Here is a 12,405-nt window from a genome sequence, read left to right as displayed (position 1 = left end):
GGCCATCAGAGTTTGCCAAGGGCACAGGAAGGGCCACTGGTTCACTTTCCTCTTCTTCCTCATTAAGCTTACTTCCAGAAAGGGCAGGACACTCAGCTCCTAACTTATTTTCTTTTTTACTGTTCAAATTCAGTGGATGTTCTAGGCCAAATATGATTTTGACCTGACTCCTAAGTGTTGATCCATAACAAAGTCACAATGATTCATTGATTCATTCTGCATATATTTACTGAGCACCTATCATGAGCCAGGTAGGGGTGGATGTGAATATTCAGTTACCTGTCTTCCAGCCACCTATGGTGCTTTTCTAATAAAAATGCATATCTGATAAATGCAGAAAAATAAGGCAGTATATGAAAGGTGTTATCAATTAAGAGATTTGCCCTCCTGAAGTTTACATTCCAGTAGGCTAGATGTTCATAACAAATATTTAATCTGTCTCATAGTAAAGAAAAATAAAACAGGGTTAGGTAACAGTGAGTGACAAGGCATGCTGTTTCAGACAGGGTAGTCAGAGGCCTTCCTGAGGAGGTAACACATCAGCAGATACTGCGATAAAGGGAGACAGGAAGCAAGGATATGAGGAAGAGTATTCTAGGCAGCGTGAGTGGCAAGTGCAAAGGCCCTGAGGCAGGACTGTTCTTGGCAAGTGGGAGGATCATCAAAGAGGCCAGTGGGGCTGGAGCAAGGTGGGAGAGGTAGAAGCAGACTAAGGAGGGAGAGGCGAACATGGAGCAGGCAGGAAGAGCACGCCCAGGGCTCCTCCCACAGCCAGGATTCTGGCTTTTGTTACCTCTACTGTGCCTCCCCAAACTTTTGTCTCAGTTTTGAAAGACCAGTGTCAACGTGGGTGAGACCGGCTCTGTCAAGTGGACAACCTCGTAACTCACAGGATAATGTAAAAAAATTGAGCCAGGTGTAGTAGCCTGTAATCCTTGCACTTTGGTAGGCCAAGGAGGGCAAATCACTTGAGGTCAGGAGTTCAGGACCAGCCTGGCCAACATGGTGAAATCCTGTCTCTACTAAAAATACAAAAATTAGCAGGCGTGGTGTTGCACACCTGTAATTCTAGCTACGCAGGAAGCTGAGGCTGGGGAATGACTAGAACCTGGGAGGCAGAGGTTTCAGTGAACAGAGATCATGCCACTGCACTTCAGCCTGGGCGACAGAACGAGACTCTGTCTCAAAAAAAAAAAAAAAAAGAAAAGAAAAAAAAAAGAACTCTGGATGAGCCAGGCCAACTTAACTTTAGATTTCTCAGACAATTTTAATTTTCTGTCTTTGAGTCTAGGAAAACTTAAAACATTTCACACTAGACTTTTTCATTTCTAACATTTTAAATCACATACGTCTTCTAAAGGAAATTGAATTCATATTATGTCTTATTACTTTCCTTTTGTAGCAGCAAAGAATCACTTACTTCAGACCTTTAGGATATGCAGAAAACCATTTAAGACATTTTATGAGACCTAAATATAATTTTTTAACAACTTGGTAAATGATAGCAATGAGAAATTTGATTAAATTCACTACCATTTAAATATGACCTCACACTGATGCTTTTTAGTGAGCTAAGCACTTAGTTAACTTTCCTTGGAATTTTTCACAGGTCTCTTTCACAAAGGTTTTATTATACACTGAAGGGAAAAGATCTTCGGACCTTCCTCTCTTTACCTTGAAACACAATGCACATATGCACTAAATTATTTTGTTAGGTCCTTTAACTAAAGGACCTAAGCAGGATGAAGAGATTGAAAGTTCACAGCAAGGGTTTAGCTCTAGGGAGAGCAGAGGCAGGATGATTCTGAACCAATTGCTCTATCTAGGGGAAAAGATCCTTCACAGGTATTAAAATGCAGCACCTAGCTATGGGCCAGGCCTTTGGGAAGGAGTCTGCAAACCAATCAAGCAAGTTACCCATGTTTTAATCATCATACATTAGACTTAGTTGTTTCTGTAATGCCCTAGCTAGTGTGCTCCTTAACCATCTAATTATGTCTGACAGAATGATGCAGTTGCTAGGAGACCATGCTTGTTAAGCTATCATTGCAGCCCAAACTGGCAAAATCACTCTCATTTAGCATTTAAATAATGCTGCTAGGCAGTCAGAGTCTAGACTAGTCCAGTCGAGCCTTGCTTTTAGGTACCACTCTTGATACTGCCCGGTAAGTGGGTAGGTCAGCATCATCAGCCTATAAATGAGAAAGGCAGAAAGAAGCCATTGTGTCTCCTAGAGAGAAGCAGTCTAGTGGAGTGGTTATGAACAATGGCTGTGCAGTTAGAGGCCTCGGACTTGAATCCTGGCTCCAACACTTCCCAACTCAGTGACTTTGGGTAATATATTTAACCTTTCTGCATGTTAGTTTCCCCATCTAAAATAGAGGTAATAATTGTACCTACATTATAGGGTTGTGATGAGAATTATGTGTGTCAGGCACTCTTATAAGCATTTTACATTTTTTAAGTTATTTTGTCCTTTATTCAATTCTGTGAGGCACACACTTCCCATTTAACAGAAACTGAGGCACATAAGAGTTATATAATGTCCCCAAGCTAACAAATGTCAGAGCCAGGACTCAGACTTAGACAGTTTGGCTCCAAAACCTGAGTTATTGGCCGGGCGCGGTGGCTCACGCCTGTAATCCCAGCACTTTGGGAGGCCGAGGCGGGCGGATCACAAGGTCAGGAGATCGAGACCATGGTGAAACCCCGTCTCTACTAAAAATACAAAAAATTAGCCGGGCGCGGTGGCGGGCGCCTGTAGTCCCAGCTACTCAGGAGGCTGAGGCAGGAGAATGGCATGAACCCAGGAGGCGGAGCTTGCAGTGAGCCGAGATTGCGCCACTGCACTCCAGCCAGGGGGACAGAGCGAGACTCCGTCTCAAAAAAAAAAAAAAAAAAAAAACACAAAACCTGAGTTCTTAACCATGATACCATATTGATGTAATACCTGAAAGCTCTCAAAACAATAAGACATATAAGTTATTCATAAATGTTAGTTATTGTTAATAGCAGTTACCTCTAAGATGCAGTCTCCAATGTAATGCTTCGAGACTGCCTGCAAAACATTTGTTTACTATTTGATTAGTCAATTCAGGAGAATAGGCATGGATAATACTTACTGACTTGAATTGGGATGGGTGGTGTTTTCCTCAAGAGAACAGTTGCCTCCTTCTGACTCCTGCACCTTCTTGAAGTCTCATGTGCTTCTTTCAGGGCCAACTCAGTCACCTGGAACCCTCACAAGATGATGGGTGTGCTGTTGCAGTGCTCTGCCATTCTCGTCAAAGAAAAGGTCTGTACTCCCTCCAAAGCTATGCTGGAGCCCATACATTCTTTAGAAAGTACAAAAAGAGACACACGTGGGGTCTCTTTGCAGTACTTGTTGGCTGACTCACGAGATTGGCAGCCCCATTGAGAGACGACTGCTGCTGTCCTTTCCTGCCCTTGCAGCTAACCTGGTTTCTTCTCTTGGCTCTTGCTGGCTACTGCACTTCTTCCTTGATCAGTACTCAGGGTCTGTCAGCAACTGAACCTTTAAGGGAATTATTTAATTGAGTATTCCTTCATATTTGCACAAAAAAAGTGAGAGCAGTTAGGTGAGGCATCCAGTCAGTTTTGTCCTCAGTGAGGACTAAAAGCACTCACTGGAGCATACTCGGAGTTCATAGCATGAATGTGTGGTCCCAAGAACTGAAATAAATGAGACAGAACAACAACTACAAATATCAACTTAGGGCCACAAGGAATGTTGCCCCAAAAGCTGCTATAAATGGTTGAGCCTCATATTCCCTTCTTCACATGCCTAATAATAGGACCCTGCCCTCCAAGGCATTGTTGCTCCAGTAAAATGGCACACAGAAGAATTCCAAAAAGTCTGTCTCCAGCCTGTAGGAGCCAGAATCTGCACAGCCTCTTTAGTCCACTCATACACGGAATCCATGTTCATGTCATAGGAGGTCCTGGAAAGGTTGGAAAACTTTTGCCAGAGTGCTTTTGGAGAGAAAAATTCTTCACAGCATGAAACTACCCCACCCACTGAGGAAGTTTCTATCTCTAACCCTGGCCCCCTGAATGCCATAGCACTTCCCAATCTTGAAACAATCCCAGACACCCACACACATTTCCCCTTAGAGGGATGGCATCTGAGACAGAAAAATCACTTTCTAATCAGAGAGTCAGAGAAAAAGGGATGGCAGGTTTTCCAAGAGTGATTTTAGAAAAGGTCATCAGAACAAGCATAAGGCCTCATAAAGACATCAGAAGAAAGACTGTATATGACCCCAAGCCTCTCCTTCCAAGCCAGCCTGGTTTTAAAGCCACCCACATCTCTGATCTATAAATGCAGATGCACCCATCTTGATTTCCATGATAGGGTATACTCCAAGGATGCAACCAGATGTGTGCAGGATACCTTTTCCAGCCAGACAAGCAGTATGATGTCTCCTACGACACTGGGGACAAGGCAATTCAGTGTGGCCGCCACGTGGATATCTTCAAGTTCTGGCTGATGTGGAAAGCAAAGGTATGAAGGGAATAATTCAGAAAATAGAGCAGATGTAATTTGCACAGACTGGCTGGCAAAAGAGGGGCAAAGATACATCACAGATAATTCACTATATGTGGAATCAGTATCTAGATCATTGAATTAACTGTGTTTTCTTTGTGAATGAAATTATTCCTTATGTGAAATTCTCTCTCCTTTCGTTCAGTCTCCTCAATTTGAACTATTATGAAGTCTTCTTAGAACAACTAAAACTTATGCCAAGATAAGGATTTCCACAGCAATCCTTGGGGATGATGGAATTATTTAGTGCAGGCGTAGAGAAAGAGATAAAAAAAAATAAAATTACTGCATTATTCTGAGTAGAACCTTGAATTCTTTCTTTCTTTTTCTTTTCTTTTTTTTTTCTTTTTGAGACAGAGTCTTGCTCTGTCACTCAGGCTGGAGTGCAGTGGCATGATCTCGGTTCACTGCAAGCTCCACCTCCCGGGTTTACACCATTCTCCTGCCTCAGCCTCCCAAGTAGCTGGGATTACAGGCGCCGACCACCACGCCCGGTTAATTTTTTTAAAAAATATTTTTAGTAGAGATAGGCTTTCACTGTGTTAGCCAGGATGGTCTTGATCTCCTGACCTCATGATCCACCCGCCTCGGCCTCCCAAAGTGTTGGGATTACAGGCGTGAGCCACCGCGCCTGACCCCTTGAATTCTTTTATGAGGCTTCTCATCATGGGGATATGTATGACAGTTTTAACTTCTACTTCAATAATGCCTTTCCTATTGTTTGTACTTAATACGCTCTTCTGGAAAATGTATACTTTATTGTGAAAAACCCTACTGTTAGATGGTAGCATGCTGTGTCTGCATTCATCAACTTTTTGGGTTTCATTTCTGTACCTAAGGAAAAAAGCTAACTATTGGAATTTCTCCCAAAATATGAGTGAGGGAGAGGATTACCATTTGACTATTTGTTTCAAAAGTATTTGTATGCAATCAAGTAAAAGAAATTTTGATTTCATAGTTTTATATTACATACCTTGTTTTTGTTTATTGTAAATTAATTTTAATAATTTCTATGTTTAAGATTGAATCTAACTAACACTCAAACAACAAGATTTTCCAGCAAAATTTCTAGTCAAATATTTCTTCTGTAGGAAAAATTTGGTAGATTATTCGTTTTTTCCTCAGTAAGTCATTTTGTCTTTTTTTTTTTTTTTTTTTTTTTTTTGAGACGCAGTCTCGCTCTGTCGCCCAGGCTGGAGTGCAGTGGCCGGATCTCAGCTCACTGCAAGGTCCGCCTCCTGGGTTTACGCCATTCTCCTGCCTCAGCCTCCTGAGTAGCTGGGACTACAAGCGCCCACCACCTCACCCGGCTAGTTTTTTATATTTTTTTAGTAGAGACGGGGTTTCACCGGGTTAGCCAGGATGGTCTCGATCTCCTGACCTTGTGATCCGCCCGTCTCGGCCTCCCAGAGTGCTGGGATTACAGGCTTGAGCCACCGCGCCCGGCCTTTTTTTTTTTTTTTGAGACAGAGTTTCGTTCTTGTTGCCCAGGCTGGAGTTCAGAGGCACGATCTCTGCTCCCTGCAGCCTCCATCTCCCAGATTCAAGCAATTCTCCTGCCTCAGCCTTCCAAGTAGCTGAGATTACAGTCATGCGCCGCTATGCCTGGCTAATTTTATATTTTTACTAGAGACAGGGCTTCACCATGTTGGCCAGGCTAGACTTGAACTCCTGACCTCAAGTGATCCACCCATCTTGGCCTCCCAAAGTGCTGGGATTACAGGCGTGAGCCACCACACCCAGTTCTGTTTTGACTTAATATAGAAATAGTCTGAATTTGATTTCTATTACAAAGTAATCACAGGAATTGTAAACATATAAATAGCCATAGGCTGGGCACGGTGGCTCATGCACGTAATCCCAGCACTTTGGGAGGTGAAGGCAGGCAAAGATCATTTGAGCGCAGGAGTTCAAGACCCATCTGGACAACAAAGTGAGACCCCATCTCTACAAAAATTACAAAAGTTAGTCAGGTGTGATGGCGCATGCCTGTGGTCCCAGCTACTTAGGAGGCTGAGGTGGGAGGATCACTTGAGCCCAGGAGGCAGAGATTGCAGTAAGCTGAGATCATGCTACTGCACTCCGGCCTGGGCAACAGAGTGAGACCCCATCTCAAAAAAAAAAAAAAAAAAGCCATAAATAGCAACAACAAAAAAGGAGTTCTGTCATTTTGACATACAATGATCACATAGCCTGTTTCAGTAATTTGTGTCTTCTTTTTCATTTCTAACAATAACCTCTTGAACCATCTGCTGGAGGTTTTTTCCATAGTGATTGGTTGCTGAAATGGGACCCTGGTACAGGCTTCATTCCTAAGTGGACTGACTAGAGTGTACGGTCAGCAGTTACACTACCTGGAGAGGCTTGATGCTTTGTCAGTGCTGGACTTTGCTCAGGCCCATTAGCAATCCATAGCCAGCCTTGTGCATCTGCTCTCCTTGTTAACACCGACCCAGTCAACAACCCTCATACTGCTGTTATTAATCAGCCATGCCGGCTTTTGAAACTCATGCTCAACCAGTTTGTCAATAGTTGTAACTATTGCAATCTCGGGGCATATACTGAGACCAATGGCTTCCCCATCTGCCTGCCTGCCTGCCTGTCACCTAAAAGGTATGACACTGTTATGTGGAAGGTAGTCTGCCTGAGAGGGCATGGACATGTTTCACAAGGACTTACTGCTGGGGAAGATGAGTTCTACAGCAGTATCTTTTGAAGTTTCTATGCTGAAGAACCAGTTATTTTTTTTTTTTTTTTCACCTATCATGGACCAGTACCCTAAAGAGGAATTGTTAGAAAAATGAAATTTAAAAACATACAAAGAACAAGCCACTATTTTTTATTAGAGTCAATAGACAAAATCCCTTTGTCCAATTGCTATAAAAGTTTCCTATGCTTAATCTCAATTTCTACACTCATTTGATTGTAGACCGGTTACAGTTGTGGAGTGGCCTCAGTTCATAGATGACACTTTGAGTAGCACCATCCTAAAGCAAACCAGAATCAGGCATAAGTCCAGTTAAGAATAACTACCCAAAGACTGGAGTGCCTTTCAAAGAGGAAGCAGGCACACATCATTTATTCCATGCACATCTGTGAAAAAGCTGTACATATTTGATTAGATTGTTCTTCCTAACCATCTCCAAAAATACTTTTTTGTATATTTCCCATAGACAGGGACGGCATAGCCTTCTCAAATGCTCATCACAGGGAAACGCAACCACAAACATGACTTTTCTCTTTAAAACAGGGCACAGTGGGATTTGAAAACCAGATCAACAAATGCCTGGAACTGGCTGAATACCTCTACGCCAAGATTAAAAACAGAGAAGAATTTGAGATGGTTTTCGATGGTGAGGTAGGTAATCATCATGGACCAGGTACACAGTATTTCCAGAAAAAGTATTGAGGGAAGCTCCTGAAGCCGGATTTTCCCACATTGTCAGAAACTGCTTCAAAATTTTTATTCTTATGCACTCTTAATTCCTCTCTTTAATTCCTACCATGTCTATGAACTTTTCTTCTGGTAGCACTGGGATGACTTTTTCCTTTATGTCTTTTAAAACTGTGTTGTTCTTGGCCAGCTTTGGGCAGACAAGACGTCTTTCCTTGACAGGTCTGAATCCTTCATCATTCTTGAGATTGTTTTGTGTTGAACCTTTATGACAAAGTGTTTTTCAGGCTGGGCATGGTGGCTCACACCTGTAATCCCAGCATTTCGGGAGGCCAAGGCAGGAAGATTGCTAGAGTCCAGGAGTTCAAGACCAGCCTGGGCAACATAGCAAGACCCTGTCTCTATAAGAAAAAAATATAGAACTTATAAAAAGAAATTTTAAAAAATGATAAAGTGGTTTTCATTTCCAAGAAGCTTATAGGATGGGTATATTCTTACCTTCCAAGACTTGTTCTAAAATGAGATTCTACTTAACATAGATTCATAAGGAGGAGAGCAAGATAAAATTGTCTCTGCCCTGAGTTCATGTGCATACTGCACACAGTAAAGTATCTGTCAGAGTTTACTGAGTATCCACTGTGTGCCAGGCCTCCTGCTAGGACCTAGATTCTAGAGTATTGAACAAAACAGATACTTTCTTTGACCCAATGGAGCTCACACTTGAATAAAGAAAGATGGAATAGGAGCCAGTGTTGAATAAAAGAAAATCCACTTATAAGCCAGTATAGTATAACACTGCCTACAGTCAACATTATTCTATTTATCAGGCAACCTAAACTACTAGGAACACATGTGAATCACCAAATGAACAAAAAAGAGCCCCAGGCAGTTTAAAATCAGTGACACTGCTCTGATCATTTACATACTACTTTAAACACTCTTAATAGCAGATTAAAAACAACAAATGTGATATCTCAAATCAATTAGAGACAGGCACAGTAATGGCAAACAGCAACTAGGAAGAAAACTTTAAAACTATAGCAAGAATACACAGAACTCAAAAAGCACGGAATCTTTACAGGAGGGACACTAAACAGTTTGAGGCATCTCAGCAGGCCTTACCTTATGCTGTAGAACCAGTCTTTTGGTTTTTTTTTTAGGAGCAACTCTATTAATTGATATAACCAGTCTTAATGTTTATTATGATAGTCCTGATTCATCAAGAAAAGATTCAGTATCAATATAATAAACTAAATAAAATATTCAGCATCCATAAACTATGTTTCAAGTATCTTCTATATGACAAGATGGATAGATGGATACCTTTTTTAAAAAATTGCCCAAATGTAATTATTTGTAACATTTTAATGTTTAAAGTTGGTAACCTTAGTTACCTAGAAAATTGGTTGTAGGGAACAGCTCTCTTGCCAGATATGATTGGATAAATGAGGCATTGTTCTCCCTAGTGTGGAAGTAACATTGCCTTTGAGATGAACATTCAACCTCTTTCTTTGGTCTAAGAGACTTCCACCAAGGATGCATATTGGTTTGGGAACAGTTTTCTCTCAAGTTATCATAATTTTCTTTGTTTGTTTGTCTGTTAAAATCTCTGCAGCCTGAGCACACAAACGTCTGTTTTTGGTATATTCCACAAAGCCTCAGGGGTGTGCCGGACAGCCCTCAACGACGGGAAAAGCTACACAAGGTATAGACTCGCTTTGTGTTTCATCTAATCCTCTGCAATTTCTCTGGCTGGTCAGGACATCCTCATTCCAATGTGCCTTTCTAGTGGGGGAAATATAAAAAATAAAGCCATGGGGTGGGTTTCTGGTAATGGGGTGGTGGAGAGCCATCTTGTTATATTCCTCTTGAGCCTGCATCACCCCCTTACTGTGGTTATCACAGGAACTTTTAAAGGATGCATCTTGTCTCCTTGTCCTTGGTTGATGTTCTTTATTAAAGTAGCCCTACGCAGGATAAGGGAATAATGTGCATATTCCCAGGGATGTTCTAGATTAAACTGTGTCTGTTACAATAACCTTTTAAGTTCAAGCAAACTGTAATGCTGATTCATTCTAGCTGTTTTCTATATCCAGTTTACATCTTATCCAGGGTTCTTAAGATTATATTTAATTTATATAACATTTAATTCATCCAACCATTTAACAAATATTTGTTAAACACAATCTATGTGCCAGGCAGTATCCTGGGCTCTGAGTTATGCAAAACCCCGAATTTGTGGTGTTGTCTATAAGAGTTTTTTGGTTTTGTCTTCATTTTTTATTTTACTATCATTGTTCCATGACTGACTTTCAAAATTCGGTTGCACGGTACTTTCTGAGGGAACTCGTGACCAGGTAGTCATTTGATATTAGCCCCCAAAGATTCCTGGATATGAAATATTTCTTTGCTTTTATGTCATTGTAAACACAAATAGTAAAATGCAAGTTGGGTCGAATTGTTAAAAAGAGAGGGTATTAATATCAGTCTTGAGTTTTGTTTTGTGTTTTCCATCACAAGGTGGCTCCAAAAATCAAAGCCCTGATGATGGAGTCAGGCACGACCATGGTTGGCTACCAGCCCCAGGGGGACAAGGCCAACTTCTTCCGGATGGTCATCTCTAACCCAGCCGCTACCCAGTCTGACATTGACTTCCTCATTGAGGAGATAGAAAGACTGGGCCAGGATCTGTAATCACCCTTCGCAGAACATGAGTTTATGGGAATGCCTTTTCCCTCCGGCACTCCAGAACAAACCTCTTTATGTTGCTGAAACACATAGGCCATTTCATTGAGGGAAAACATAATATCTTGAAGAATATTGTTAAAACATTACTTAAAGCTTGTTTGTTTAGTTAGCAGGAAATAGTGTTCTTTTTTAAAAAGTTGCACATTAGGAACAGAGTATATATGTACAGTTATACATACCTCTCTATATACATGTATAGTGAGTGTGGCTTAGTAATAGACCACAGCATGTTTCCCGCTCCAAGAGAATTCACCTTACCTTCAGCAGTTACCGAGGAGGTAAATGTGCTGCCAACCAGCTTGTCCAATAACTCCAGGAAAGCTGTTTTTCAAAACGCCATGTCCTAGGGGCCGAGGGAAATGCTGTTGGTGAGAATCGACCTCACTGTCAGCGTTTCTCCATCTGAAGTGCTGATGGATGAGAAAAAACACCACCAGATGACAAGTCACACCCTCCCCATTAGCATTCTGTTAAGGGAAAATAGTAGCAGAGTCATTGTTACAGGTGTACTATGGCTGTGTTTTTAGAGATTAATTTGTGTAGATTGTGTAAATTACTGTTGTCTGACCTTGGTGGCAGGAGGGGGAGATTATGTGTCATGATTTCAATGATTGTTTAATTGTAGGTCAATGAAATATTTGCTTATTTATATTCAGAGATGTACCATGTTAAAGAGGCGTCTTGTATTTTATTCCCATTTGTAATGTATCTTATTTATATATTAATGAAGTAAGTTCTGAAAACTGTTTATGGTATTTTCGTGCATTTGTGAGCCAAAGAGAAAAGATTAAAATTAGTGAGACTTGTATTTATATTAGAGTGCCCTTAAAATAATGATTTAAGCATTTTACTGTCTGTAAAAGAATTCTAAGATTGTACATAGAGTCATATATATGGAAATCCTGTTACTTAAATAGCATCTGCTCTTCTCTTACCCTCTCTGTCTGGCTGTACGTCTGGTGTTCTCAATGCTTTTCTAGTAATTGTTGGAAAATAACTAGATCTCCTGTAATTTTGTAGTAGTTGATGACCAATCTCTGTGACTCGCTTAGCTGAAACCTAAGGCAACATTTCCGAAGACCTTCTGAAGATCTCAGATAAAGTGACCAGGCTCACAACTGTTTTTGAAGAAGGGCAACTCACACTGTGCATTTTAGAGTATGCAAGAAGAACATAAATAAATAAAAATATTCTCCATGGAGAATTTGAACAAAATTTTCTTCTAGTTTGTGTTTCATACAGAGATGTTTCTAATTATAGTTCCTTGGGTTGCCCATAGCCCATTTGCTTTCTATTGGCTGACTTTAGGTGATGCTCAGTACCCTGATTAAGCTGAGGGAGACTCGATCCACTGTCACAGGCTCTGAAGCTCCTCCTCTATAAAATCATTATGGTGGTGCACACCTGTAATCCTAGCACTTTGGGAAGCTGAGGCAGGCAGATCACTTGAGCTCAGGAGTTTGAGACCAGCCTGTACAACATGGCGAAACCCTGTCTCTGCAAAAAATATAAAAATTAGCCGGCTGTGGTAATGCACACCTGTGGTCCCAGCTACTTGGGAGTCTGAGGTGCAAGGACCACTTGAGCCTAGGAGATCAAGGCTGCAGTGAGCTGAAATTGTGCCACTGCACTCCAGCCTGGGTGACAGAGTGAGACCCTGGCTCAATCAATAAAATCATTATGATTATAATTAATT

General features: G+C 41.2%; 1 protein-coding gene across 1 annotated transcript in view; it reads left to right on the top strand.

Annotated features, from left to right (window-relative positions):
* GAD1 (glutamate decarboxylase 1) overlaps positions 1-11,924 on the top strand; it is a 46,332-nt gene extending 34,408 nt beyond the window's left edge. Inside the window, exons 13-17 of the mRNA XM_010377613.2 lie at positions 3,217-3,295; positions 4,376-4,525; positions 7,818-7,925; positions 9,577-9,666; positions 10,482-11,924. Coding sequence (XP_010375915.1) covers positions 3,217-3,295; positions 4,376-4,525; positions 7,818-7,925; positions 9,577-9,666; positions 10,482-10,655 — 601 coding nt within the window. The 3' untranslated portion in view covers positions 10,656-11,924. The remainder of the gene's footprint in view (positions 1-3,216; positions 3,296-4,375; positions 4,526-7,817; positions 7,926-9,576; positions 9,667-10,481) is intronic.
* The last annotated feature ends 481 nt before the right edge of the window (positions 11,925-12,405 follow it).

The sequence above is a fragment of the Rhinopithecus roxellana genome, chromosome 14 (assembly GCF_007565055.1).
Source record: "Rhinopithecus roxellana isolate Shanxi Qingling chromosome 14, ASM756505v1, whole genome shotgun sequence".
NCBI lineage: Eukaryota > Metazoa > Chordata > Mammalia > Primates > Cercopithecidae > Rhinopithecus > Rhinopithecus roxellana.
Note: the sequence above shows the minus strand (reverse complement) of the source record. Positions and strands in the feature narration are given on the sequence as shown.